General features: G+C 39.1%; 1 protein-coding gene and 1 long non-coding RNA gene across 13 annotated transcripts in view; one reads left to right on the top strand and one right to left on the bottom strand.

Moving 5' to 3' along the window:
* LOC122212079 overlaps window positions 1–8,524 on the bottom strand; it is a 34,890-nt gene extending 26,366 nt beyond the window's left edge. For all 5 annotated transcript variants that reach the window (XR_006198973.1, XR_006198972.1, XR_006198971.1 and 2 more), the window contains exon 1: window positions 8,336–8,524. This is a non-coding gene — a long non-coding RNA (uncharacterized LOC122212079). The remainder of the gene's footprint in view (window positions 1–8,335) is intronic.
* Window positions 8,525–8,730: 206 nt separating this feature from the next.
* Window positions 8,731–23,096, top strand: part of CENPF (centromere protein F) — a 98,032-nt gene continuing 83,666 nt past the window's right edge. For 7 of the 8 annotated variants that reach the window (XR_006198817.1, XR_006198818.1, XR_006198819.1 and 4 more), the window contains exons 1-7: window positions 8,731–8,799; window positions 11,279–11,481; window positions 12,518–12,714; window positions 17,644–17,765; window positions 18,206–18,297; window positions 20,124–20,415; window positions 21,544–21,746. Coding sequence is in view for 5 of the 8 variants with exons in the window: in XM_042925175.1 (XP_042781109.1) it covers window positions 11,320–11,481; window positions 12,518–12,714; window positions 17,644–17,765; window positions 18,206–18,297; window positions 20,124–20,415; window positions 21,544–21,746 (1,068 nt within the window). In the remaining 3 variants the exon portion in view is untranslated. Of the gene's footprint in view, window positions 8,800–9,069; window positions 9,087–11,278; window positions 11,482–12,517; window positions 12,715–17,643; window positions 17,766–18,205; window positions 18,298–20,123; window positions 20,416–21,543; window positions 21,747–23,096 lie in introns of those variants that run through there. The other variant, XM_042925174.1, reaches the window with a different exon arrangement.

Below are 23,096 nucleotides of genomic sequence, written 5' to 3'. Positions count from 1 at the left end.
CAAGCCTAGTTTCTCATGGTAATGTGGGTTGATTAACCTCACCAGTATTATAAGTCCTTTCTTTGCCTGCTGGTCCAATTGTCTTAATAACATAAACAAAAACAAAAACCAACCAGCCAACCAACCAACCAAACAAACAAACAAAACAAAGATCAGTTGTAGCTTCAGGGTTTGTGGGACCCTTTTGTGTCACAGGAGTAGTGAACCCCACTTCCCACTTTACCCAGTAGAGCCCAAAGTAGAAGGGGAGGCACACATGGGTTATTGGGAATGATAGTGAGAAGGGCTAATTTGTGTTCCTTTCCTTGGAATCTGGACCTGGGTATTCTAGCTGTTGAAGACACAACTTGCTTTATCGGCTCAATACAGATAGTGCATTATGGAGGATGTTCCCCTAACTCTACAGGATGCTATGCCTAAACTAGCACCTTAATAGGCCACTCCAATGTGGTATCTCGATTAGTTTCATAGTACCAAAAACCAAGTGGCTTCAAACAATAGACATTTATTGTCTCGCAGCTCTGGAGCTAGAATCTGAGATGACAGTGTTGGCATGAGTGGTTCCTTCTGAGGGCTGTGAGGGAGAATCTGCTCTATGCCCTTCTCCTGGGTTCCAGTAGTTGGCCAGCACTCCTTGGTGTCCCTCGGCTTGTAGCAACTCCATCCTTTTCTTGGCATTCTCCCCATGTCTCTGTATCTGTGTCCAAATATCTCCTGTTTATAAGGACATTGTCCTAGTGGATTAGGACTCACCCTAACAACCTCATGTTAACTGATTACATCTGAAATAACCCTCTTTTCAATCGAGGTCACATGTTGAGGTGCTAGGGATTAGGACTTTCACATGTGAAATTATGGGGGCACTATTCAACCCATAACAGTAGCAGACCAGCTACTTCCAGGAAATAGGCAGGATATGGTAGTACGAGCAATCCTATGGTCACATACACATTTCTCAGTAGGTCCCCTGGTTGAAGGCAATTTTATGTAAGATTCCATGGCTGGTAGAGGCTCTGTAAAAAGAAAAGATAAACCCACCTCTGGAGTAGGTATTGATTCCTGCAGAGTGGAAGTGGGGGAGATCTAGTGCAAAACTGACTTGCCACCCAGAAGCTGGTTGTTTCTGTATCTATGCTGGAAAGATATCTAGAAAATCTGCAAATATTTAATAAACAGTATGTTTCTAGGGGCACCTGGGTGGCTCAGTTGATTAACCATCCGACTTCGGCTCAGGTCATGCATGATCTCATGGTTCATGAGTTCGAGCCCCACGTTGGGTTCTGTGCTGACAGCTTAGAGCCTGGAGCCTGCTTCAGATCCTGTGTCTCCCTTTCTTTCTGTGCCCTTCCCTCGCTCATGCTCTGTGTCTCTCTGTCTCTCAAAAATAAATAAAGGTTAAAAAAAAATACTTGAGCTGAATGAAAATGAAAAGTCAACAAATAAAATTGCTGTCACCAGGTAAAGTTAATATAAACTTGAAACGCTTATGTTAGCAATAGAATAAAGATCTAAAATCAGTTATCTAAACTTCCACTTTAAGGAGCTAATAAAAAAATTAAACTTAAACTAAGTATAAAGATAAGAGTAGAAATCAATGAAATTGAAAATGGAAAAATATTAGAGAAAAAAATCAATAAAATCAAAAGCTTGTTCTTTGAAAAGATCAATAATGTTAATAAAATTCAAGCTGGATTGATGAGAGACAGGGTGGAGGAAAGAACACACATTATTAGCATCAGAAATGAAAGGGAGGAGTGCCTGGGTGGCTCAGTCCGCTAAGCATCTGACTTCGGCTCGGGTCATGATCTCATGGTTCATGGGTTCGAGCCCCGTGTCGGGCTCTGTGCTGAAGGCTCAGAGCCTGGAGCCTGCTTCAGATTCTGTGTCTCCCTCTCTCTCTGCTCCTCCCCCACTCATGCTCTGTCTCTCTTTCAAAATAAATAAACATTAAAAAAAAAAGAAATGAAAGGGAAAAGATAATTCATCTGATAAGGCCACTAAAAGGATAGTAATAGAAGATTCTGAAAAACTGTTCCAATAATTTTGGCAACGCAGATGAAGTAGAAACATTCCTTGAAAGACACAAACTACTGAAACTGAATAAAGTAAAAATAGACCACTTTAATGACCTCTTCTCAATTAAAAATTTTAATTCCTAATAAAAAACCTGCATAGAGAAAACTCCAGGCCTAAGCATTAAAGAATAAATGATACCAGTTCTATGTAAACTCTTCCTGAAAGACATAAGGATGAAATGCTTCTCAACTAATTTTATGAGGCCAGTTTTAACCATACTTAATGATACAACAAGATGGAAAACTATGACCCAATATCTCTCCTATACATAGTTGCAGAAATCTTCAAGAAATATTAGCAAGTCGAATTCATCAACATATAAAAAAAGGATAATATACCACACCAAGCGGCATACATAACAGTAATTCAAGGTTGTTAACAGTTGAAGATCAAGCAGTGCAATCCCCATGATACCCGAATAAAGGAGAACTACCATGTGATCTTCTCAATAAGTTCAGCAAAAGAGTTTGATAAAATCTAATAACCTAACACCATGATAAAAATGGTCAACAAACTGAAGCAGAAAGAAACTTCCTTAAGCTGATAAAGGGCATCTATAAAAATTTATAGCTATCATCATACTTCATGATGAAAGACTGAATGTTTTTCCCTAAGATCAGAAAGACAAAAAAGATGTCCCCTCTCATTATACTATTCAACATTATACTTGAGGTCCTAACCAATGAAATAAGGAAGGGAAGAAAAATAAATAGAAAACATATAGATTGGAAACAAGGAAGTAAAACCATGTTGAGGTGCAGATAACCTGTAGAATATAGTAATCTACAAAACAGCTACTAGAACTATTAAGAGATGTTATGAGTTGAATTGCACCCCGCCCCCCCAATTTACATGTTGAAATCCTAATTCCTAGTACATCAGAATGTGACTTTACTTGGATACAGGGTCTTTACAGAGTTAAAATGAGGTCATCAGGTTGGGCCCTGTTATGGACTGAATGTTTGTGTCCTAGCTGATTAATATAAGACAGGTTAGCAAGTTTGCAAGATACAAAGTCATTTTACAAAAACAAATTGATTTCTTTATACAAGCAACAAAATACGAGAAACTAAAAATTTTTAAAGTCTGCTTACAATAGCATGCAGAAAAGGAAATACTTGTGGATGAATATAACAATATATGTATGTACCCTGAAAATTATAAAACACTGCTAAGAGAAGTATTATTTAGAAGACCGAAATAATTGAAGACATATACCGTGTTAATGAACCAGAAGATACAATATTCTTAGATCCTTCAAATTGATCTACAGATTCAGTGCAATCCCAATCAAAATTCCAGGAGGCTTTTGGAAAAGTTAGGATTCTTATTCTAAAATGTTTATGGAAAATAAAGGTCCTAGACAATTTAAAAAGGTCCTAAAACAATTTAAAAAGATCATAGTTAGAGAGCTTATAGTACTTAATTTAACGACTTAATTATAAATCTACAGTAATCAAAACAGTATGATACAGTTGTAAAGATAGACAATACAGGTCAGTAGAACAGTATAAGGAGGCAGAAATAATGTCCCTGTTTGTGTGTTCATTTAATTTTCAATAAATGCACTAAGGTAATAATAGAAAAAGGATATGGTATTAGAACAACTGGATCACTATATGGAAAAATGTAAACTTTGACCTTTATATCATGCCATACAAAAAACAAAACTCAAAATGGATCAGAGACTTACATGTAAAAACTCAAATTATAAAATTTCCAGAAGAAAATACAGGACAGTCTTTGAAAACTTGAGATATGTGTAAATTTCTCAGATCCAACTCAAAAAATCATGACCCATGAAAGAGAAGATTGAATTGACTCTATCAAAATCAAATTTCTGCTTTTTGAAAGACATCAAACACATTTGGAGCAAATGTTTGCAAACCGTGTATCTGACAAAGGCTTTGTGTTCAGAATATATGATACATCATAGGGAGAAGACCAGCAACTCAATAAAAATATAGGCAAAATATTTTAAGAGATACTTCACAAAAGAAGACATACAGCTAGCTAATAGGTACATCAAAAGATGGTCAACATATTAGTCATCAGAGAAATGCAAATTAAATCCACTGTGAGCTAACATACACACTGAGCAGAATGGCATAAATTAATGACTACCAGTACCAGGTACTGGTGAGGATGTGCATCAGATCGAACCCTCATACACTGTAAAACATACAAGCACTTTGGGAAAGATTTTGGGCATTTCTTAAAAAGTTAAGCATTCACTTACTATTTGATGCAGTAATTTCACTCACATGTATTTTACAAGAGAAATGAAAACCCACATTCATTCACAAAGCTCGTATGCAAAAATATAGAAGCTTTATTCATAATTCCAAATAGGGAACAACACAAATGTCAATCAATAGGATAACCTGATTGCATATCCATGCAAGGAAATATTATTAAGAAGTTCAAAAAAATAAATGAGGAGGAGTCTCAAAAATATTATGCTGAGCCAAAAAAGCCAGACACAAAAGAGTAATGGAATTACATAATGTAATTCCAGTTATATGAAGCTCTAAAAAAACCCCACAAATTTAATGTATAGTGATGGAAAACAGATCAGTGGTTGGAGTGTATCTTGGACTTTTGGGGGGTAGATACCTGGAAAGGGGCACAAGGAAACCTTCTGGTGTGAAGGATTATTTAAATGTTGATTTTGATGTTGCTTACAAAGGTGCATGTATTCTTCAAAATCCGTTGCACGACACACCTAAAATGAGTGTATTTTATGTGAACTACATCGCAATAAAAATTTGAATATAAGATATAGATTTTCAAAACAGATAAAAACAAAATAAAATCATGTGCTGCCTCCAAGAGAAGCATCTAAAGCATGTAGACACAGAATTGTCGCAAATAAGAAGGTGAAAGAATAGGGGCGCCTGTGTGACTCAGTTGGTTAAGCGTCCAACTCTTGATTTTGGCTCAGGTCATGATCTTGAGGTTGTGAGATTGAGGCTCCACCCAGTGTGGAGCCTGTGGAAGATTCTCTTTCTCCCTCTCTCTCTGCCCCATCCCTGCTCGCTCGCTCTCTCTCTCTCTCTCTCTCTCTCTCAAAAATAAAAAATAACAACCAAACCAAACCAAAATAACAACCACCAGCACCAGCATCACCACCGATATCGTTCCTGCCTCATAGAACTTATATTGTAGTGAGGGAGGCAATCTCAAGATCAGATACATACCTGTAAAACTAAAATGTCTTAAGTCTCCCTAGAGCTGAAACATCATTATGAAATAATAAAAAACAAATTGCTGCTTAAAATAACAGGTTATATTGTCTTCAGCATTCAGAGAGCTTTTATTTAGGGAAAGAACTTTTATGGTTGTTGTTGTTGTTTTTTTTTTTTTTTTTTGAGGGGTGGGGAATAATTGATTAAAAGGAGGATGACAACTTATTTAATCGAACCTGAAAAGGAAATGGAATGTTATGAGAGAGATGTGATGCTTGCTGGAGGGAATGTAGCTTGAGAAAGTATTTATTAAAGGGAAATATTTGAGCAGTGTTAAGTGCTATGAGGAAGATTCAGGAAAGTAGGAGCAGTGGATGATTCCAGTTTACAAGGGCATTATTGAGAGTCAAGTTTCTGAAATGCAAGGGGCTCCAAACACAGAGTGGTCATTCAGCCTTTGAGTCAGAAATATGCTTCCTGTGGTTGTAGCAGGAAAAACGGAGAGAAAAATGGTTGTTGATTTGGTCAAGGTTGTAGATGTCAGTGACAGGCAGTTGAAGGTGTTCCTGTCAGACGTCTTTCATTTTCTGTGAACTGGGAGATAAGGTCATCTTCTGAGAGCCAGAGTGGAGATGGTAGTTGGAGGAGATTAGAGAAATTCTGGACTTGGGACAAAGGGTTGTCCCGGTTAGAGGTCATACATTTAAAGTGGTTCCTATCTGCACAATCCTAGGATTTTTCTCCAGCCCCATTGTGTAGCAATAGGACTCTTAGGAAGGGTCTGGACAGGTGCATGCATATAAGTTTGGGGAGACAAAGAGAACAAGGGGTAAGAGAGTGGATACTAGTAAAAGGAGTAGTTTAAGTGATGGACCCTGCAATCTAAGCTGGAGAGGAAAAGATAGACTCAAGAGCACTGATTGATTGGCAGAAAGTAGAGATGGTGGACGAATAAATTAGTCCAGAGAGAAGACTGGCTCAGTGAGGGAGCAGCTTTAAAAAGAGAAGTGAGGGACTAATTTCACTTAGCATAATACCCTCCAGATCCATCCACATAGTTGCAAATGGCAAGATTTCATTCTTTTTGATTGCCAAGTAATACTCCAGAGTGTGTGTGTGTGTGTGTGTGTGTGTGTGTGTGTGTGTGTACATTTTCTTTATCCATTTATCCATCAGTGGACATTTGGGCTCTTTCCATACTTTGGCTATTGTTGATAGTGCTGCTATAAACATGGGGGTGCATTATGCTAAGTGAAATTAGTCAGTCAGAGAAAGACAAAAATTATATGACTTCACTCATATGAGGACTTTAAGAGACAAAACAGATGAACATAAGGGAAGGGAAACAAAAATAATATAAAAACAGGGAGGGGGACAAAACAGAAGAGACTCATAAATATGGAGAACAAACTGAGGGTAACTGGAGGCATTGTGGGAGGGGGGATGGGCTAAATGGGTAAGGGGCACTAAGGAATCTACTCCTGAAATCGTTGTTGCACTATATGCTAACTAATTGTGATGTAAATTTTTAAAAATAAAAAATAAAATTAAATAGAAAAAAAAGAAAAGTGAGGGAGTTGAAAATAACTCTCATAAGACATCTACGTTTGGTTGGATGGGATTCACCCCCTTAAAAAATGGGGAAAAATAGCAGGGGAAGGAAACCATAATTGAAATCACAGAATAGTCTCCATCACATGGTTCCTCTGTTCAAGAAGTCAATGTATCTCTTTACTGATTATTATAGATGAATGTAGTACAAGGTTTGGCTATACAGTGACCACCCAATAGTTATCTACCAAGTAATGAATAAATAAATAGTAAATGTCATCCTTGAAAATCCTCTATTACATGTCTTTCTGGTTCCTTAGGTAGCTAATAGTTGAATAATTACCCAGGGAAGCAATGGAATTGTGATTGGTGCTGGAATCAGAATTGGGTTCAAATCCCAGAACAACCAGATGCTAGACTGATCATGGCAGTGTCTAGTAAAAGTTCTCCTCACCTACCGGCTCCCTCCCTTTGTGGGGGGATTCAAGGATAGTGGAGAACAAGGTCTTTGTCCAGATGGTGGTTTTACATCCCAAAATGGTCTTAATTTTTATGTGCAAAGTTACTGGGAAGTTAAGAGATACAAAAATGAATTAAAACAGATTTTACTCCACAGGAATTTTCGAGACTGATAGGGGAGACAGACATGAATATAATGTATACACCAATTTCTAAGAAAGACATAGAAAATCATTATTTTTTTAAATGTTGGTTTATTTTTGAGAAAGCGAGAGAGCGCTAGAGAGAGAATTCGAGTGGGGCAGAGGCAGAGAAAAAGGGACAGAGAAAATTCCAAGCAGGCTCTGCACTGCCCCACATGAGACTGGAATTCAAAAACCATGAGATCATGATTTGAGCTGAAATCAAGAGTGGGATGCTTAACCAACTGGGCCACCCAAGGGCCCATGGAAATAGTTATTTCTAAGAGCTGGGTGAAAATAGGGAGTTTTTATGAAGGAAGTGGCATTTGAATTGGGTACTGAAAGATGAGCAGAAAAGGTAAAGGGCCATCTAAAATGCAGTAACCATCTAATGAAAGGTAGAGAGAGGGTTACAGAAAGTTTGTAATGTATCGAGGAGGGCAACAGCATCAGAGATACATTAATTTAACAATTCATTCTTTTGCTCCTGTCTTCAGAATCTTATTTTTTGTTGACTAGGGAAATAAAACAAGTACACAAACATACACAAAACTAGTGGGCTTCATATAAAGGAGAGATAACATCTACTTTTGGAGATTCTTCTGGCTGCAATGTCCTCCCCTGAATCCAGCTAATAAGCGTTCAGAATCACCTCTTTAGAATACGATCAACGGGACAACAGCAGTTAAGAGTGACATCCTGTATACTCTAGATTCAATTCCAAATTAGGGAGCTTCTATGTGCCTCAATTACCTTTTAAATAAAATGGAAACACTTTCCTCAAAGAATTGTTAAGAATGACACTGGACGAAGAATGCATGGCAAGCATAGTACCTCATATCTATGTCCTAAATTACATATTTAAAAATAAGTAGATACCTAGTGCGCAGCATTAAGAATGTTCGCCAGCCCGCACAATTCCGCCGGCTGTAGGTGATAGACCACACCCTCCTAATCAGCCGGGCCGGTTCCTACTCTCCTGCGGAAATAGCGGTTCCAAAAGGCCTTCAGACTCTGCAAGAGCACGTGGGCTCCGCCTCCCCACAACAACAAAAAAACACTGTAACTCTGGTGCTGGCAGGTTGGGTGGTGAGGGCTTGATTTTTAAATCCGTCCGAAAGAACCAATCAGAGCGACCGTCCGAGTGCGCGGAAGCCGATTGGTTTGTAGCTACTTACGGGAACCAATAGGCGTGGAAGTAAGTTCCGTCGGTCCCGGAAGGGGGCGAATCGAAAACGGGTGGCGACCGCGGGCAGTTTGAATTGGAACCTGGGCTGAAACCCGCGGAGGCTGCGCCGGAACCCGACTCTCCCACGGATCGTCTTTCTCTCCCCGCCAGCAAGGTGAGTGTCCTGCGTGGGTCGTGGCTTCGGCTGCAGGCCTGGGGGAGCGGCTGACTTTCTGTCCGAGGACCCGCGATCCCACAGGCATCCGCGCTCCGTGGCCCAGGGGATGTAGCGGTCCACCCCCTCCCACCTGACGGGACCGGAGGATCAGCCTGGCCGGGGTGAGGTTTTTAGGGCCGCTCTGCTCCTGGGAAAGCTGTGCTCGCACCACTGTCCGCAGACCCAGCTCGCTCACGAGCTCGCACTCTGGGGGATCGGTTTCCTCGTGATAAATGAATTATAAGGTAAATGAATTGGGGACCAGCAGGTATTTTCCTCCCAGCCGTCTACGTCCCCAGCCAGTGGCTTCTTGGGTTTTCATTTGCCCGGTGGGTTGGTGTGCCTGCTGCCTCTTGCGAGAGCATTTCTCCTGCCTTCCACTTTTATTTGGGCACGCTTGGGTGCCTGGCTCTGTTATGTTATGAGGACCCAGAAATAAACGACCTGAGTCCTATCCTTGAGCCTGGTCTAGAGGACCAGGCTGAGTTTTAACTCTTAGGCCTAGCCGTTGCTCTGTAGGCGGGGACTCCGCTTTCTTGTTGGAGTTGGGAGATTCTGATAAAGGGAAAGCGTGAAAATGGGCCTACAGTGCGTGTTTTGATTCGGGCATAAAGAGTGCCTTCCACATATTTAAGATAGAGCATTTTCTGCAAAATCCTCCTTACAGGAACCTTGACATCTAGGGCTTTTCTTCAACTACCCACCCTCCTTTACACCTGTTGCTTCTTACATCTTAATCTGGAGATTTACAATTTTTTGTCATTTGCCCAGTGCTTGGGTAATGATTGTTGGTGATTGATGCCCTCATCTGTCAAAGTATGCTGTAATCAAAAGTAGCTTGGGTCTGATGATTGTTTTAACCACTTCTTTATAGCAGTATCTTAGATTTGGAAATGCAAAAGCATTCAACTTGCCAGTTTTCCTTCTGTTTATTTTCCTCATCTCTGTCATCTTTCTAAATTGCTCCTTTTAATATTTTTTTGGTGATGGCATCTGATGTAATGAGTTCAGTGGCTAGCATAACTGTTTAGGACAGATATCATTGTGTGCCTCTGGGTATTGTACTCCCATCCCTGAATGAGCAAGCTAGATTGAACTGAAGGAGAAGCCTATTGTGGCAGTGTAAATTGTCCTTTGTTGGTGGAGAGGCATGAGATTTCTTTCAGCAGTTTTTGGGCAAATAGGAGTGGAGTTTAAGATGCTGCGTTCAAAGAATTGAGATCTGCAAAAAGAAAAAAAAAAAAAAGCTGGCGGAGAAAGCACAGCTTTCCAAGAACTTTGCTTCTGGTTTTTAATTTTTTTGAATGTCTTTTTTTTTAAATCATTCCTAGTTCTTTTACCAACTGTTTATTAGTTGTTCTGATAAAAAGTTTCATGGGTGAAGTCAATTGAAGCAAGACACTACAATGTTTGTGGATTTCATTTAGTAAAAGAGATTCTCCCCTTGTTGCCCAAATAACTGGAAAATGAATGCTTTTCTTTCATTTAAGTTCTAGAGGCAAACGAATAAAGAACAATTACCATACTTTTCTTCCAGATGATTTAAATATCCTAAGATGTGGCCGAGAAGGAGGTAGGCCACTTCTCTCTTGGTACCACAGGCTGAAATATACAAATGAAGTGTTTTTGACAATAAATATAATAGCTAACAGGTGTAGAACACTCATCAGGAAATATAGTACTGTTGTAAGCCTTTGGGAAGTCACCACCATTATTATCCATATTTTACCGATGAAGAAACCAAGGCACAGAGCAGTTAAATAACATGCCCAAGGTCACACACAGCTGGGCTGGGATTTGAATCACTGAGTCTATATACTGGTTTCCTCATCAAGGTCTCTCTGGAGCATGTCTTTACTGCATTGTGCAATGACTCTAGCACTAATACTACACTCGCTCTTTGTTCATTCATGCATTAGCTCAACACATAACTGCTTGGAAGGAGAGACAGGGTAGCTGTGTCATGAGAGACTATGACCAGGAGATATGACCAGGTTATGTATTTCCCCAGGGAAGGCTTCCCAGAGGAAGAGGGACAAAGTATAAGTGGCAATGATGTGAAGAGGGAAAGAAGAGCATTTGCAAAATAACTTATCATGAGTTTTATTTGTTTATAGGATCTATTTCACCTGAGACCTCATAGCAAAATACTCATGTTTTGTGTAATAAAAACAAATGGAGTGGCAGAAAGAAGGTAGGTCAGAAATGAAATTTGAGAAATAGGAAAAACAAAGCCAGGGAAACCGAACAAGCATCTTCTGTACTTCACCATCAGAGTTATTGGTGGTCACCTTTCAGGGGATGGAGAAGATAGATGTTATACTTCCTTATCTTTTGAAATGCGAAGTTTTGAAACTCCTTAGAGACTCCCTAGTCTCTGAGACTTGTAAGTTTCCTTTTACTGTATTAAGCCCAACAGTCTGCTTACTCTTTTCAGTTTACTTATAAATGCGTGAATAGTAAAGAAAGGAGAGCAAAATGAGCTGGGCTTTGGAAGAATGGAAAGAGGGCCTGCCTACAAGAGCGCTCCAGAAAATTCAAGAGCTGGAAGGACAGCTGGACAAATTGAAGAAGGAAAGGCAGCAACGGCAGTTTCAGCTTGAGACTCTGGAGGCTGCGCTGCAGAAGCAGAAACAGAAGGTATCAGTGAAACGCTGGTATTTAAACCTTGTCACTTATTTGAGCTTGGTCTGAAATTTCGAGAAAAAAGATCATGCTGTCTTCAGGTTGTATTCCGCCCCTCTCCTTTTTTCAGTCATTTGTATTTTAATTGCCTCATTTTCTTCATCCTCTGTCCTCATTTCTGCTTACCTGCTAAGATTCAGAGCTGCTGAGTTCCATTTTAACTCCGTTTGGGACCACACATTGGAAATTACTTTTGTACTCTGTACCCACATGGCCAGAATTCTCCAGCTCCGAATTTAGGGGCTAGTATTAGAGCCCTTTGCAGTCCAAATGGATATCACTTTCTGATAGTGGGCTTTTCACTTGGTATTCCCAGTCCTCTTCTCTTCTGGGCTAGAAAATGAAAACTTAGAGGTGCCTGGGTGGCTCAGTCGGTTAAGCATTTCCGCTCAGGTTGTGATCTCATGGTTCATGGGATTGAGCCCCACGTAGGAGCTCGGAGCCTGCTTGGGATTTTCTCTCTCTCTCTCTCTCTGCCCTTCCCTCGTGCTCTCTTTCTCTCAAAATAAATAAATAAACTTAAAACAAAATAGAAAATGAAAATTTAAACAGTGCTTCTTCCTTACCTCTGCATGAGCCAACAAGGTAGTGGTATAGTCACTGCTTCTAAAACGTCTTCACTAGTGGGAGAATTTTTACAATAAGTGAGTTTAGCAGCCAGACTTTGAAATGAATTGCTAAGGGAGGTTTATAGGGTTTATTTTTGATTTTGTTATCTTGAAAGGACATTAAAGCCTCCCTTTCTAGGAAAGGTACGTGTGTAGCCCTGACCAAAGATAATGTAATCCATGACTTTGTAGAACTTTAATGTCTATAGGCTACCAAGTGGGGTCATTTAAAATTTCTGTGTTCTTCGTGAAGCACTGACATGTGCATTGTAGCAACCACATCTGAGAAACATTAGTTGTCAGTGTTGAGCTCAGATTTACAAATAATGCTTGGTAGAATCACAAAGTAAGAGACCCGTTTCTTTCTGCACAATCTCCATTAGGTTGAGCATGAAAAAACTGAGGGTGCAAACCTAAAAAGGGAGAACCAGAGCTTGATGGAAGTATGTGAGAATCTGGAGAAGACCAAGCAGAAAATTTCTCATGAACTTCAAGTCAAGGAGTCACAAGTGAATTTCCAAGAAGGACAACTGAACTCCAGCAAAAAACAAATAGAAAAACTGGAACAGGAACTGAAAAGGTAATTTTTTTGAATGGTGTTTTTATGGATGTCATTTATATGTGTTCGTCAGATGCATTTTTATCTTTTCCTTTAATGATATAATTATGAATTGCAGTTTTTTCCCCCAGTGGAATAAACAATGATTTGAGGAAAAGTAATTCTTCTGTACTTCCTATCGTCACATGGCTTAGTACTATATAAATTCGTTAAATGGCTTTTTGCTTATTCATTTCTTTGTTCAGGATATGTTTATTAAGCTGTCTCATGTGCAAGACACTGTGTTTGTTACTGGGTGGTGTAATAAATAACGCCAAATCTCTCGACAGTGAGTACTGAAAAGGCGGAGGGGAGTGAAAGCATGGCTAATACTGATGGCTTCTGTTTCCTCTGAGTAGAAAAGCTGTTGCGAGAATAAGAGAGAGAAGTAGGGGGTTTTAGAAGGACCTGGGAACACTCAGGGTCTAGCTGAGATTGGAGTCTAGGAGTTGACAGTGGGGCCCATCTATAGAGTTGTACACTTTTTATTTCCCCGTCAGCATCTGCGATGTAAATGCTAAGAATGCGAATGGGACGTTTGACTTAGGGTTGTTTTCAGCCAGGGTCATGGGATAGGAGACAATGGATAATTGAGGCTGCTGCGAAGAGAGTGGTTAAAATCCTGTGCCACGGAATCTAGGCTGGAGAGGGAAGGGAGCAAACTCAAGAAGAGCTTCCTCCTGAGATCCCCATCTTCCATCTGAAGCGTTACATAACCGATTTGCCAGTTTCAGTGCCATATTTAAGCAGTAAAAAATGGTGCTTTTGACTTCTTTACCATTAAAAAGAAATCCTCAAACAACTTGAGACATCAGTCAAAATAAATCTAGTGGGACCTAAATGCTAGCTTATAAATGATACCTTTTTGTTTTAATAGTGGAATTTGGTCAAAATAGCAAGGAGTAATACAGACTGGAAGCAAAATGGACTTTAGTAGATTGTCCCATTGTTGATTCTGCTAATACACACCCAGAAATTTTTTTTAAAATGTTTTTTTTATTTGAAATAACTTTTTTTTTTAAGTTTATTTATGTATTTTTGAGAGAGAGAGCCCGAGACAGTGTGCCCGCGGGGGAGGGGCAGAGAGAGAGGGAAACCAAGAATCCCAAGCAGGCTCCACACTGTCAGCGCAGAGCCTACATGGGGCTCAGTCCCAGGAACCATGAGATCGTGACCTGAGCCAAGATCAAGAGCTCAACTGACTAAGCCACCAGGTGCTCTTGAAATAACTTTAGGTTTACAGAAACAGTAGTTAACATCCAATATAACCAAAGCATAATGACTGAACCAGAAATCAACATTGGTTCAGTGCTATTAACTAAACTATAGGCCTTATTAGCATTTCACTAGTTTTTCCAGTAATGTCCTTTCTCCGTTCCAGGATCTGATCCAGGATCCCACATTACATTTAGTTGATGTTGTCTGAGTCTCTTTCTAAGCTGTGACAGTTTCTTGCCTTTTGTGTCCTTGCAACTGTTGACAGGTTAACTCGTCAGCTCTTTTGTAGAATAGTCCTCAATTTGGGTCTCTCTGTTGTTCTTCTCACTGATTAGATCAGGGTTTTCAGCAGTGGCATGGTTCATATTTTGGGCTAGATGGTTCTTTTGGACTAGATGTGGAAGGCTGTCCTGGGCACTGTAGTGTCCTTAATAGCATCCCTGGCCTCTACCTACTAGATTCCGGTAGCACCTATCCCATCTGCAAGTTTTGACAATCAGAAATGTCGTTAGGCATTGCTAAATGTCTTTTGGGAGGACAAAATCATCCTGGATTGAGAACCACTGGGTCCGATTGAGGTTATGAATTTTGGGTGAGAATACCACAGAAGTGATGATGTGTCTGTTTCAGCGTATACTATCAGGGTAACATGATTTAACATGACTTTTACTCTGATTACCTGGCTAAGGTGTTGTCTGGGTTTCTGGGAACCCAGAATAGTAACTGGGAAGTTACTGTTTTCCCCTTTGTAATTAATAAATATCTTGACACCGAGGAATTTTTTTTTCCTAACATAACTGCAATAATCTTAATCCTACCTACCTCTCAAACATATTTTTGAAAGTTCAAACATTTTGCAATGACTCTGATTTGTCTTCCTGTGAAGAGAACTTAGGTGCACAGAAATCTTTTTATGATTTTGTTTCCTATCCATACCTAGAAGTTGCATGTTAGAATGATAAGTCGTTTCTATTTCACTGAGTTTTTTGTTTTCTTGTTTGTTGTCTGCTGTACCAACCTCCATGAGAACAGGGACCTTGTCGATCTTATCACTGTGCCCCATGCACCTGGCAGTGGTAGGCCCTCAAATATTTGTCAAATGAATAAATGAATGAAAGATAGGCAGTTGCTTTTGAAAAACAGGTGCTAGAGAAGTCGGAAGTTGAGTTCAGAAGGCCAGAATAGTTTTCTTTGAAAGCACGTTTTGGCTGCTGGTTTTAGAAATACTGGTTTTCATAATTTAGACAGAAATGTTTATATTTCTAATATTTTAGATAAACATACTTTTGTATACATTTCTCTATTTTATTGCAAAGTGACATTTGATAGCGGTACTTGCAGATATAAAGTGCTCAGAGTTGTGCGTGACACCTAGCACCCTGGTAAATGTCAACATTATCATTAGTTGTCACAGTCGCCATTGTCACCATTGTGGGATTAGGACAGCACATTTAGTTTAAGAGTATTCTTATTATGGGATGCCTGGGTGGCTCAGTGGATTGAGTGTCTTGACTCTTGATTTCAGCTCAGGTCATGATCTAGCAGTTCATGAGTTTGTGCCCCGCATTGAGCTCTGTGCTGACAGCTCAGAGCCTGCTTGGGATTCTCTCTCTCCTCTCTCTGCCCCTCCTCGGCCTCTCTCTCTCTCTCTCTCTCTCTCTCTCTCTGTCTCTGTCTCAAAATAAACTTTAAAAAAAAGTATTCTTATTATCTATGACATAGGTATAGATGTTTATAAATGTTTATAAACTAACCTTGAGACTATGAAAACTATGAAGAGTACAATTGTCTATAATGTGACAACTATAAACTACAAAAACTCTTGAATGTATTTTCAAATTCTCATTGGTAACCTTCAAGTACAGGACAGAAACTTATTTTTTCCATCAGTGGCCACTGATTAGGTTTCAGGAAGGTCTCAAACGCGTTAGGTTTGAACCATTTGAAATGTTGGTCAAAAACTGTTGAGTATTGATGATCTCATACAGAAAATCGTTTAATTTAGTGCTTTTTTTTTTTGGCGGCAATTTGTGTTTTGTTTTTTTTTTTCCATAGGAAATAGGAGTAAAGGTTTATAGAAATAGTAGAAGGGCATACTTTTATTTACTATTTACAATAAATATACTCTTTTAAAAAATGAACATAGGGAAAGGGGGATGAAACGTGAATTTGAGGGGGAAAGAAACACCCGATTTTACAAGATTCTTTAAAATGCATCTCTGGGGTGCCTGGGTGGCTCAGTCAGTTACGTGTCAACTCTTGATTTAAGCTTGGGTCATGATCTTACTGTTTGTGGGTTCAAGGCCCACATCAGGCTCTGCACTGATGGTGTAGAGCTAGTTTGGGATTCCCTCTCTCTCTCTCTCTCTCTCTTTCTCAAAAAAATAAACTAAAAAATTTTTTTTCTTAAATTCATCTCTAGAATTGCCAAACTTGTTACACCTTTGGTAGTCTGTAGATCTGGACTATTCCTTGTGGTAGTGGCTAGCTACAGGTGGCTATTAAGCACTTGAAATGTGACTGTTACAAATTGAGTAGTGCTATTAAGTATACAATGCACACCAAATTCTGAAGGTTTGGTACAAGGAAATGTAAAATAATAGTATTTTGTATTAGTCAATAATTAGTATTGACTATAAGTTGAAGTGATAGTATGTTGAAAATACCGAGTTAAATATAAAACTAAGACTAAATTCATTTTTTCTTATTGCTCTTTTCACGTTAGTAGAACCTTTTCTACTGGATGGTGCTGTTACCTACCATAAGCTCAAATGTGATGATTTGATTTGCTGAGTAGTCCTTTTCAGTCCAGACATTGTTTCTTCCTTCTCAGATTGAGTTGGGAACTGGGTGGAGCCAGGGCACTGGGGCACTTTCTTTACTGCTTTCTTCACACCTTATATGTAGCCAACAGTCCACAAGAGACTGTCGCGTGCACGTCAATAGCCACTCTATACTAGCCATTCTATACGGTGTTCATTTCATTTCTTGTGTTGAGCTGAAATCACAAATGTTACAGATTTGCAAGATTTGAGTCTTCTATTCCCTTAGGCTGTCTGATCTGAAAGGTGTTCAGAACCTATACAGTGTATAGCTTCCTATTTCTTTGTGACGGTTTCCAGCCCTGTCTTCTCTAGATGCACTACGTTAACTGGATTTTTGTGTCTATGTTTTTAAAGTGTCATAAAATTCATGGCAGGTATGTGTAAGGTTTTTGTAATGATTTCACATCACAAGTGACGTCATTCGGTTTCATGATTTGAGCTCATGCTTCGGCAACACCAGTTTCTTTCGATGTTTCTGAAGTTCTGGGGTGTTTTGGGGGTTGGTTTGTTTGTTTTAATATTCCTATGTCTTTCTTTGGCTTAGAATACAAAATTTGCTCAGAATATATCCCCAGCCTCCCAACTCTGTTACCATAGTGGTTTTTACAGATCTTCATTATAGCCTTTATACCACTGTAATTCTTGGTTCATATTTCTGTTTCCCTGACCACACTGAGTGCCTTTGATGACGGGGGGCTGAGTCTGTCACATGAGTTAGTTCTTATTAAATGTCTGTTGGGTACATGAAGTGCTGAAGAATTCTTAGAGGGATGGGTTTTTTGTAAGTTTATTACTCTCTGGGAGCATAGTGCTGGCATTCTGTAGCATTTGCTCTGATGTGGCATGCTCTTGGGTCCTTTTCGAACAGGTGTAAATCTGAACTTGAAAGAAGCCACCAAGCCGCACAGTCTGCAGATGCCTCTCTGCATCCATGCACTACACCACAAAAAATTTTTGCAACTCCACTAACACCAAGTCAACATTACAGTGGTAAGGATTTTTTCCTTCATAGCTCTTTTATTGGGATTTTAATTTGGTCAAAGAAATCAATTAATTCATCTTTGAATTCAACTTTAATATGAGCATTAAAAAAAAAACTTTTTAATTTGGGCATTGCATGGGCAATATATCCATTTGTGTATCTGTTGAGCCATATTGAGCCACCAGGTAAGCCTTCAAACTTTTCATTTTATTATCCTGCAGTGTGTTTTAAAAGTAATTCAGGTTGAGAATATTCAAAGCACCTATGTCTCTATAATTTGATACTTGAGTAATTTGATCAGCGTCTGTTGTCCAAACCCAAATGTTCTGTTTACTTCGTGTACCAAGCAAGATATTCACTTCTAGACTATTGTGATGATCGTTCATCTGTGAATTCCTTTATGAAATCAGTGGCCGAAGTCAAACTATTTCTCATTGTCTTTGTTTAGGCTCCAAATACGAAGATCTAAAAGAAAAATATAATAAAGAAGTTGAAGAACGAAAAAGATTAGAGGCAGAGGTTAAAGCCTTGCAGGCTAAGGTAAGTTAATTATGGGCCTCACGATAGAGTACGTGGTTGAAGAAATAGTACTTTGACATACAGAAATACGAGGTTAGAGAAAAATCTGGTGTACGTAGAGCCCGACACATTTTTCTTACACTGATAAGATAAAGTACTGGCTCATTACGTTAGTTGTAATCACTGTTCGGTTTTAAAAACAAGTAGCAGTGAAAAAATAGAGTGGGGAGATCAGTTTATCCCTAGACATCAGACGTTCATCAAATTCTATAGAAACTGTAACCATATAATTATTTCCCTGTTAAGATCTAATGGTAAGGAGCGGGTAGGAGCAGAGTCATTCCAGACGCTCACTGTCTGGCTTTATCACCTGGAGGCCATTGCTTCATATTCATTCCTTACGGAATGTGGGGATTGCCACAGGGGACATGGGGTTTGAAGGCCATTATTTATGAAGTGTTTATTTCGAGGAGAATGTTATTAAGGTAATCTCCCCATTCCTGTTAAATAAGTTGCTGACCAGGGTATTAAATTCCATTTGGGTAAATAAACAGGTGGGCAAAGAGATTTAATGTCAACAAGAGAAACAAAATACAGGTAATAGAAACCCCTGCTTTTAGCTTAGGGACTGACCCCCAAAATACCTGGTATCTGTAGAACTAACTTTACTGTCTCTGTTTGTGTGATGTTATTTGCTAAAAAAAAGAAAAAAAGAAAAACAACAACAACAACAAAATTCCAGTTTTGCACCTCATGTTGCAAACTTATGTTTCTGCTACACATAAGAACTCCGTGAGATGGGACAATTCAGCAAAGAGTTTAAGGGTGAATTTATAAGTAGATACCTTAAATGTTGAGGGCCAAAAGGTACCTTTAACAATTTTAATTATTTTCCTGCCTCTAAGCCTTTTTTGGAGGTCATTAGGATTCTGATATATAGCAAAGGTATTGCTTCTCAAGATGAATAAAAATTCAACAGTAATTTTCTGGTTTGTCTTAGAAATATCATGCGCTTTGTTATCCGGTCCAGTCCAGTCATTGGTACCCATTCTTCTGACATTGATGCCCAGAGTTTTTTTGATGGAAGAATTCGAGTCTCTACAAACAGGAAACCTCTCCCTGTGGCAAGAAAAGCTTTTGTTATAAAGAATTTAATGCAGCATCTATGGCCATGTCTTGATATTTGTCAGAACAGAGGCAGAGAGAAGAACAAAAGAAGTAGATAAAGGGAATTAAGAGTACATTTGTTTGAGGAACACTAAGGAATATATAGAATCGTTGAATCATTGTACACCTGAAACTAATAAAACACTGTATTCTTGAATTAAAAAAAATTCAAAGCAGTAGCAAATCCACAAATGTGTAATATATGATATAAAACACCTGATATGTCATTTTTTTGGAGTGGTATGATAGAAAGTGAGATTCTTGAAAGAGTTCTTTAGATTAATATTTAATTTTGATTCTCTTTGTGCAAAGCTACAGGGGGAAGCGACCAAGGACAGGCATAGGAAAACCAAATTTCAGAATTCAAATGGTAGTGAATACTCACTTGTATTTAATGGAGTATATGAGGGATGCAAAATAAATATAAAAACGGAACCCATCTTAATAGATTGGAACTCACAGGGTAGTGTCTTAACCCTTTAATGCTAAAGTCTAACCATTAGAAAGTTCCCTCACTGGATATTGGCACTTAATGGTTCCCTTGACTCGATGAACATTCTTTGTTGGTACACAGTGGAAGTGTTAACTTCTTGGTATTTTGTCTTTATGTTCTATCTGAAAATGAATAGCATTGAATATTGAGAAGTCTAAAGGGCTCTAAAGAGTTTCTATCTTTACAGAAGGTGAGTCAGGCTATTCCTCAAAGTACAATGAACCACCGGGACATTGCACGGCATCAGACTTCATCATCCGTGTTCTCATGGCAACAAGAAAAGACCCCTAGTCGGCTTCCGTCGGGTGCACTGAAAACTCCAATTAGGAGAGATTTCTCTGCATCTCCTTTTTTTGGGGAACAAGAGATGACTCCAAGTAGATCAACTTTGCAAACAGGGAAAAGAGATGCGAGTAACAGTTTCTGTGATAATTCTAGCAATTCTCATCTTTTGGATCAATTAAAAGCCCAGAATCAAGGTAACTTTTTCAGCTAAATTAAGTTGAAAGGAAATTTTCCTAAGATCATTTCAGAGGTGATTCCAGATGTTTCTAGTCCTAAGAAGCGCTCATGTATTTCGTTGGACACGTTGGAAGTAAGCACCTCAGTCTGGTGATGGGAAATACTATTTTGGGTTAAAAGATACCACAATTTTCGAATATACTTTTATTTGTACTAAAAAGCTGGTGCCTCGAAGCCTTCAAAAGTAGGCTGAGTGGCTTTGTCTTTCCAGAAGTAGGGTCAGTAGGTCGATTTCAGTTGACCCTCCCCAGGCTTCTCATCTGACTTTGTTTTGTGGCCCCTGGAACAAGCCTGTGGTCGGCCTGGCTTTGGGCAGAGGTGAGGCGTGTGCTCTGCTCTGCCAGGTAGTCCATATGGGAGCAAACCTGTAACCTTGGCCATGGCTCCACGCTACAGCTGACAGCCAAGGGTACCAGGTGGTGTTTTGGAGTCTACTCTGCAGACTCTGATAATTTCCAGTGCTATGATATATTGAAAATCACCGTCAATGTTCGCTGGTGAGAATTGTCCCACTGCCAGTGTCTTTGGAGCCAATATTGTGTGTATGTAGGGAAAAAAATGAAAAAAAAAATTATTGTTAATTTTGGCAGTATAGGAGGTTCATACTGTCTTGATCTTCACTGGAGGTAAAGCTACCAGAGAATTTGGGAGTGTGATTTTTTTACTGCTTAGCACTCATTTGCAGATGATATGAGCACAAAACAAATATTAGTTTGCCAGTATATAAAATCAAGTGGTAGTTTTAACGTAGGGTATTATATGGGATGCACTTTTTGCAGCCTCAGTTAGGTACTTTTCACGATTTTTAGAAAACCATTTTCTTTCCCAAGTTTCTCTGAAAACATCAGAAAATTTGTTTCCCCTGCTTCCTATGGGATATTAGAATACGAATGACAATAGAGACTAACCATTAAAATTAAATCCAATTAAAGTAGCTTCCATGTGTAACGTGAATCGATTGATATTTGTCCCACCAAAGGTTTCAGAGCAGAGTAATAACATAAATGACACCGTCTGAATTTAGATGTAAATTTTTGGTGAAAAATATATATTAATTAAAGTGTGGACTTTGTTTGTGGTTTAAGAGCTAAGGAGCAAGATTAGTGATTTGGAACTACGTCTACAAGGACAAGAAAAAGAAACAAAAGGCTACGCGAGTAAATGTCAAGAACTCCAACTCCAACTGGAGAAAGCAAAAGTGGAATTAATGGAAAAAGAGAAAGTTTTGAATAAAAATAGGGATGAACTAGTGAGAATGACAGCACAGTACGACCAGGCATCAACCAAGGTACTGGACTTTTCATGAGTTCTTGAAAACCTACACTTTGTCATATAATTCTTCGGAAATATTTTTCATACACTTAAATTTCTGAAATAAATGTTAGTAATGAGCCTCATTAATACATACTAGGCAGTATTGGTGCAATTGAACTAGTAAGTTCTTTTTAGAGCTGGGTAAGTGTGGGGTCCAGTCTAGATGCACGATTTCCCAGCAAAGTGGCTTGGGCTAGTTGCTGATTTCTTTTCCATCTCAGAGGGTGCAGGAGAATAACGGTTATGTATATACAACACCTGACACATACAAGAGGCAACTAAGTAATGGAGCTTTAAAGAGGTTTAGGAGGTACAATAGAATTTAATTGATCTGGGGCGCCCTCCTGGGTGGCTCAGTCAGTTAGCATCCAACTCTTGGTTTCGACTCAGGTCATGATCTTCTAGTTCGTGAGTTCAAATACCACATTGGGCTCTGTGCTGACAGTGTGGAGCCTGCTTGGGATTCTCTCTCTCCCTCTCTCTCTCTCTGCCCCTTCTCTGCTTGCTCTCTCACTCTTTCTCTCAAAATAAATAAACTTTTTTAAAAAATTAAAAAAAAAAGAATTTAATTGATATACTTTTTTTTTTTAATGTTTTTTTGAGAGAGAGAGAGAACGTGAGTAGGGGAGGGGCAGAGAAAGAGAGGGAGAGAGAGAATCCCAAGTAGGCTCTGCCCCATCATCCGTGCAGAGTCCAACCTTGAGATCATGACCTGAGCTGAAATCAAGAGCCAGATGTTTAACTGACTGAGCCACCTAGGTGCCCCTAATTGATCTACTTTTGGATCCAACATACATACTCCTGCCATTGAATCTCAAGGTTCCACTTAAGGCCAACTTTCTTAGCGTGTTTGAGGGTGTTTTGTTGTTGTGGTTGTTGCTTTGTCCCCAGTCTATCAATAGTGTTTTATTTATTTATTTATTTATTTATTTATTTATTTATTTATTTATTAAATTCATTCATTCACGGATTCATTTGATTTGTTGTTGACTGCTTGTTGTATGTCAGACACTGTTCTGGACCTGGGGATGAAGCAGTGAGAAAATAGACAGAAAGCACTGTGTTTGGGAAGCTTCATCCTAATGTTGGATGTAACATAAATATAGAGTCACATAGATAATATGGTGAATGGTGACAAGTGTAGAGAAAAATGAATTCTCTTCTAGGACCAACTGATTATTTGGCGCTTCCTGAGCCCAGTCTTTATCTGGGTCCAGCGTTTTGCTCACATTTGCCTTTCTGCCTGGCACACTCTCCTCTTGGAATACTCTTGACATGTTCCTCAGCCCATATGCAACTTCCTTCATCTTTTAATGCAGTGAGA

Source organism: Panthera leo, chromosome F3 (genome assembly GCF_018350215.1).
Source record: "Panthera leo isolate Ple1 chromosome F3, P.leo_Ple1_pat1.1, whole genome shotgun sequence".
Lineage (NCBI taxonomy): Eukaryota > Metazoa > Chordata > Mammalia > Carnivora > Felidae > Panthera > Panthera leo.
This window is presented reverse-complemented; position numbering and strand designations above follow the sequence as displayed.